Here is a 7484-nt window from a genome sequence, read left to right as displayed (position 1 = left end):
GAGAGAGAGAGAGATTAAACAAAGAGAGCTCTCAGAAGCACGGTACAAGTGAGCAGCAAAATAACAAAACTACTATCCTATTTAAACTTAACTTTATTTGCGTTTATGAAAAAAATTTTCGCCGATAAAAGAATTCTATTTTTAATTCTCAAGCTATATGCTATATATGATGTACAAAAGTGAATCATTTTATGTACTTTTACCAATATTCAAATTAGTTTTAATTATTAATGTTTTAACGATAAATGATTCTTTCTATTACAGAATTGTTTTTATAAATGCAAATGTCAGAAACTATTCTATGATAAAAGACAAATAAAATAATTAAGTTACAAACTAGATAACTTTCGAAAGAATTAATCATGTTAGATAATCGTGTTAATAATTTAGTCAATTTAGCTATATAGAATTATAATTGCTATAAAAAGTTCAATTCCAATTATCTAATGATAAAATACTTGATAAAGAAAAATCTCAGATGGAAAATCTCTATAGAAAAATCTTGTCGCATCTGTGTGTGTGTGTGTGTGTAAGCTTTTTCCGCTCCAAATGTTCTTTATCATTTTTCTGCTCTTTTATTCAAAGGAAGGATATTTCAATTTTTAGACAAAATTGAAATAAGGTTGAAGGGCGGTTTGAAAATCTTCGTCTCACACGTTTCACACATCGACGCGACGCGTCGCGATACGACGAGACGCACAGTTTTCGATTGGAGCCATTACAAAAATTCTTATCGAATATTCGTGCGAGGGCGCCTTATTTTCTCCGTCGCTACCAGTTTGGCGTGTAATATGAAACTATAAGTTACCTGGCAGTTATCGCGTACACGGCAACCTTCTTCAAGCTGGAAAAGATTAAACTGAGGGAAAAGGGAACGCCAACGCGGTGTGGCGCGAAAAGGGCGCGTATATCGGCCAGTTTATACGAAGATACGAGGAGCAGTTGCCGGGTGTTGCGCTCGCACAGATATTGATCGCTCGGGTCACGCAACAGGCTGCTTGTCAGGACACCACTCGTCAGGTTGTACTCCAAGGTAGCAGCTCGCCTGAAGGACCCTCCGCGTAACCCGCGGAGTCGAGAAGCCGCAATAATTTATAAGACGAAACCGTCGCCTATCTCGCGCGCCGCGCCGCGTAGTGTGCAATGGCGATCGAACGAGCGCGATCATTGCAAGCCGCGTTCTCATTTTCCTGTGCCGATTAGCCAATTTGCGGATTGGACATTGTCTTGCAACATTTAACAACATTCGTCATAGTAAATCGCCAAGTGAGCGAGAGATTTGTGTGGAAAAAAAATTGATACAAGAATTTTGCGTCCATGATCTATATTATTGCGTCGATCATTTTTCTATAAAAGATATTAATTCTTCTTTCATGTGTTCAAATTTGAGAAATAAACTCAAGTTTTCGTCGAAGAAAGGGAAGAAAGAATGTTATGTTTTTAAACATAACAACAACTTACGAATAATAAATATCAGTTTTGTTAATTACAAAATTCGAGTAACTAATAAATTTACGTAGCACACATAGATACATGGAAACTTTTTTTTTATTTATTTTTAATAATTCAACGATTTTAATTTTTTAATCCTGAAGAAAGAGATTCTAGAGAAAAAGACGCGCATTATAGTATTCTATGGCATGACATTAATATAATATATTGGGTTGTCCGGAAAGTTCGTGCCGATGAAGAAAAATTGAAACGCAGAAAATTTAAATTTTAGTATACATTTATTAAATTATATATTAGGTGTATATATTAGGTTGCTTCCGCCGTTTTCCTATAGATTGCTTTAGCGGTAAGTAGTGGTCGAAATAAATAGATCATAGACGTCATACAATAAACTTGGGCATCTGTCAACATAACCCCATAGAAACATTAGTCGATTTGTGCATCATAAAGTTATTCTCGATTAAAAATGTCAGTTTACGAGTCAAATTCTCGTCATTTGTGGGAGGTTTTAATTTTTTGCTTCAATATGAAGAAATCTGCGGCTGAGGCTCATCGAATGCTCTCAAATACTTATGGTGAGGCCGCTATTAGTGAAAGAAAGAGTGTCATGAGTGGTTTCAACGCTTCAAGAACGGTGATTTTGACGTCCAAGGTCATGCTCTGTATTTGGTGGGACCAGCTCGGTGTATTATGAACTGTTAAAACCGACTGAAACAATCACAGGCGATCGGTATCGAACGCAATTGATGCATTTGAGCCGAGCATTGAAAGACAAACGGCCGCAATACAACGAGAGACACGATAAAGTGATTTTGCAGCATGACAATGCTCGATCCCATGTTGCGAAAGTGGTCAAGACATACTTGGAAACGTTGAAATGGGAAGTCCTACCCCACTCGCCGTATTCTCCAGACGTTGCTCCCTCTGACTATCACTTGTTTCGATCAATGGCACACGGCCTGGCTGACCAGCACTTCCGGTCTTATGAAGAAGTAAAAAATTGGGTCGATTCGTGGATAGCCTCAAAAGATGACCAGTTTTTTCGACGCGGGATTCGTACGCTACCCGAAAGATGGGAGAAAGTAGTGGCCAGCGATGGACAATACTTTGAATCATAAATGTATAACCAGTTTTTTACAATAAAGCCTCGAATTTCGGAAAAAAATGGCGGAAGCAAAGTTGTACACCTAATAGGTTAGTCGGCACGAACTTTCCGGACAACTCAATAATTAAATAAAAACTGGAAATATTAAATTTAAATAAACAATTGATAAGCATATAAAAAAAATTCAAACAAAAATATTACGTTTTATCAATATCAACTATAAACTACATACAACGATTCACACAGATTGTTTCGTTCAGAAAAATCTCTATCTCGTTGTGCGAATTCTTTGAATATGATGAGCGAACAATGTATATATCTAAAAGGAAGCAGCTCTACTTTGAAGCCATGCCATTTTATGCATGACCGAAATTGCATCTCCAGTAAGAGAACGATAAACATTTCTTCCTCGAAACCGATGAGTTTGATCGATTTTTACCTCATCGTTCTGCTCGGCACATCGCGTAAGAATAAGTACATATTTTTCATTTACGGTTTTCTCTCCATCTCCAGTAACAATCGATCATGCATCCGGTTCAGGAAATACAGTTAAATATGCTGCAGTGGCAACTCTCAAATTTAATCGACGATCAAGTCTAAATCTTTCTCATAACTTTATCTGAAATATGCATCCCATATTGAATTCTCCGAGAATGGGCTGCTGATTAACTAAATCTCGTAATTTTTTCTGTTATATAACGAGTGATGTATGTTGGAATTATAAGAAGAATGATATATTGAAATTGTACGATAATGATTTATTAATATCATCTCAAATTTCGATATTTACATTGCAGTTAATTGACTCGATATGGTTTTCAGTAAAAAAGAAAAACACTGAAATAAAAATATTTTTCTTTTTTAATTGAAAGCTGATGTAAATTTTAAGCTGATGTAGATATTTATTTATGACATCATTAAATATTTAAAGTTAAAGATGTGATACAATTTAACTAGGTTATGAATTAATTTAAGTATTTTGTTGCAATTATTGCGTTTTGAAGATAAAGGATTGACCACGATAGCTCACGATATAGCTCACACAAACAAAATAATAAAATTAACTCACAGTTAGGTATTTGTGAACAAAATCATGTAATAATTTTATAAAAATATAATTTTGATGATAAAAAGAAATGCGGAACATGATTTTTTTATAAACACAAGATTAATAAAAATTATTATTTAAAGATTAACAATTCTTCTAAGTAAGTCGGTAATAAATAAAAAAAAATATATATAACTTAACATTTTTTATGTTATTTTATTTACCGTTTGACGATAATTTAATTACGTTCGGGATTTTGTTATAGAGTGCGTTACTTAGCAGCCAGTCATAAAGTCACTAGATTTCTAAAGTACCTTAAACTTGCCATCTTAATGCAAAATGCGGTCATTTTCAAACTTATTTATTTATATAAATGTTTTTAATATTTGGAAAAATAAAACCGTAAAATATGTAAATCGATTTTTTAATTGTAAATAATTTATTTATGAACCAAAAGAAATATTATACGAATGCTTAATTTGTGTATCTTTTTAGTATCTAACATAAGTTTTTTCATTGTGAAGTATTAGTGCAAGAAAGTGCAACCTGTATATTGGCATTGTAAGTATACTGATTATCATCAATCATATTCTTGATCGCCTCTCCGAATATCAGTTTTTAAGTTTCAAATAAGCAAACATAAGCGAACGAACAAGCTAATCGTAAAATGCGTAAGCAGTACATATACATAAGTGCAAAACATTCTATGAATTCTGCATATGATGTAGTTTCACCGTTATACAACCGTTATACGTTAATGTTTTTCCTCTCTCTCTCAGCAATCGTTTCTCTCTTCTCTCTCTCTCTCTCTCTCTCTCTCTCTCAATCTTTTTCGTGCATCAATTAGCGCACCAACATCCATTTTAGCGATATGAAAATTAGCGTTTTCGGCCCGACCGAGTTTATACTAATCTGAGTTGAAGTAATGATATTCTGTGCTCTCCTATTGATAGAGTGTGTAACGTCAACCAATAACGAAGCATTTTCTAACCCAAGTTGATGCAAACCCGGTCGGACCAAAAACACTAAGTGTCATATTTTGCGAAATTGTCGATAAAATCGTAATATCAAAAATGGGGTACGGTTATGTGTTCGTGCAGAGAGAAACTTGAGAGAGGACACGAGAGCCTTTTTTCTATAACCTGTAACCGCAAAATGCTCCTGTGCACTATTGCCTTAAGCATCGACTATTAAAGACCGACATTCTTACAGGAGTTCTCGTCCTTGAGAATATTGAAGTGATTAAGAGTTAAAATAATTGTATTAATTTTATGATTTATTAGTTTAGTAGATGTATTTATTATTTAGAACTCAAGAATACTCGATTTGCCTTTAAAATTGTGATTTCAATATTATCATCAAAGTTTGATTATCAACAGAGATGATAACTGCAGAGAAAAAATGTAATTTTTCTGCAATATATAGGATATTATAGCTTTATAAGTATGCACATTTATTTATGGAACATTTATATAATAAAAAATCATCAATTTAATAATGCATAAGTCAAATATTTATGTTAATAGCAAATTTATATCAATTGTCGATAATGTCAGCGTTCTTCAATTATCTCTGGACCCTTCGGCCTCTTTTTATATCGCTGAAAATTTGCTCAGAGTTGACAGTCTTTAATAGTATCTCGTCGATGTCTTAAGATAAGAAGGAACTACGAATACCGCCATTAAAATATGAACTGACTATGAATATCGACCTATTGCTGGACCCACTGGACGTGATGAGAGATGAGCAATGAGCGATATCCAATGAGAACTCGGCTTTGCATCGTCATGTGCAAAAAAAAGCACATCTTTCACGATTTCATCACAGTTTGTGAATATAGTGTTCACCGAATTCGTGTTCAATATCGATTTTCGATTTAAGTGACGAGACTCATATGTATTCAATTTTTTTCACGCTACGACTTTATTAACAGTATCGATAGTGTGATATGTAGTTCGCATCATTCTATATAATTAATGCTGGTGTCGCTAATGTAAATTTTCAAGCGTCACACAAATAAAGACCATCTCGACCAACTCCGATTATAACTTTAATTGATTAATCTAATCTTGAGTGCAGCCAACCAACAGCATTCGTTTTGTTATCCTTAATCTAATCTATGTGATATATTTATTTATACGCATCTTTATGTAATATTGTACGCGTACTGTGATAATAAATATAAATATTTTCCTCAAAAATATGCAAAGAGGAAAGAGGTATTTCACGAAGAAATTGGATTAAAAACAACTTTACAATTAAAAGTTTTGCTGTTGGCTACACTGCTTATTAGGTTAATCATCGATTAAAGTTAATCAGAGTTGGTCCCGAGATGGCTACTCTCAAATTTCTTTCTGGTTCAGTCTGATCACCGACAAGATACTATTAAAGATCGACATCCTTACGAGAGTTCGCGTTCTTGTGAATATTGAAATAATTAAGAGTTAAAAACTGATAATATTGTACTAATTTTATAATTTATTAGTTTAGTAAACGTATTTATGTATTTAGAATTCAATCATACTCGATTTTTCTTTAAAATTGTAATTTCAGTCAAAGTTTGATTATCAATGATGATAATTGCAGAGAAAAAAATTGTAATTTTTCTGCAATATATAGAATATAACTTTACAAGTATGTATATTTATTTATTTATGGAACATTTATGTAATAAAAAAATCATGAATTTAATAATATACGAGCCAAATATTTAATGTTATTTAATTATATGTTAATAATAGCAAATTTATATCAATTGTCGATAATATCAGCATTCTTCAATTATCTCCGGAGCCCTTGAGGCCCTTTTTATACCACCGAAAATTTGCTCAGGGTTGATGGTCTTTAATAGTGTCTCGTCGGTAATCTAGTTGAGCATCTTTCCTGTAATCGCTGTAATGCGCTGTATTACCTCAAAAAGCCCGCGCACTACTGCCCTCTGAAGAAGTGCATGTAAACTACACAACATATCTATTTTTTTTTGCGGGCTCGTGCAATGCAGAGAGGTTTCTCTCTGTACAATATATGTGCAATACGTGTCATCGCCGGTGCTTGCCACGCATGTATACGTGAAAAATTTTCAAATATTTCGTTCTTATAATATTCTGTGTCAAGATTGATAAATATGACGGCGTTGACAGTGTTATACAAATTTTGGTCAGAATACACAAAAAATACACCCAAGAAACTGAAAATTATCGATGCATACTTATTGTATGTATTTCTGACGGGTGTTATCCAATTCGTATATTGTTGCCTCGTCGGCACTTTTCCTTTCAATAGTTTTCTTAGTGGTTTCATATCCTGTGTATCCTGCTTCATTTTAGGAGGTAATTATGTCTCTATTCATTATACGAGTTTCTTTCTGCACAACTCTTTGACTAATCATCATCTAATGTGCAATCTATAAATACACATGTACTTTAGTTATGTTTCAAAATTTACTATACTGAAAATTTATAATTTACATTATGTGCATTGTAGATTTTTAGTATCATAACTTTTGATATATAGCCTTGGATTCTGTCTTTTTTCACGTTGTACTATTGATACGAATTTCCAAATATCATTCTAGTACTCTCATGTTCAAAGATTACATTAAAGCTATTATCTTTTTTCACTCATTTGCATAGGTAATTGATGATTTTACGTTATTTTTCTTTTTCAGTTTGTCTCCGATTGCAAGTTAATCCACAAAATAGAAGTCAATTTCATGGTATAAGCCCAGAAAGGGGATTTGCAGACTTCATTTTTGCACATATTATTTTACATATTGTTATAATGAATTTCATTGGATAAGATGTCCTGCTATAGTATATATATATATATATATATATATATACATATATATATATATATATATATATATATATATATATA

At 32.9% G+C, this 7484-nt stretch overlaps 1 protein-coding gene across 1 annotated transcript; it reads left to right on the top strand.

Annotated features, from left to right (window-relative positions):
* The first annotated feature begins 6729 nt into the window (after nt 1-6729).
* LOC105617621 (dolichyl-diphosphooligosaccharide--protein glycosyltransferase subunit DAD1) lies at nt 6730-7403 on the top strand. The gene is made up of 2 exons (XM_012199175.1): nt 6730-6934; nt 7273-7403. Exons 1-2 carry the CDS (start codon nt 6730-6732, stop codon nt 7401-7403), a joined length of 336 nt encoding a protein of 111 aa, XP_012054565.1.
* The last annotated feature ends 81 nt before the right edge of the window (nt 7404-7484 follow it).

This window comes from Atta cephalotes (assembly GCF_000143395.1).
Source record: "Atta cephalotes unplaced genomic scaffold scaffold00013, whole genome shotgun sequence".
Classification (NCBI taxonomy): Eukaryota; Metazoa; Arthropoda; class Insecta; order Hymenoptera; family Formicidae; genus Atta; species Atta cephalotes.
The sequence above is the reverse complement of the archived record's forward strand: the minus strand, read 5'-3'. Positions and strand labels throughout refer to the sequence as shown.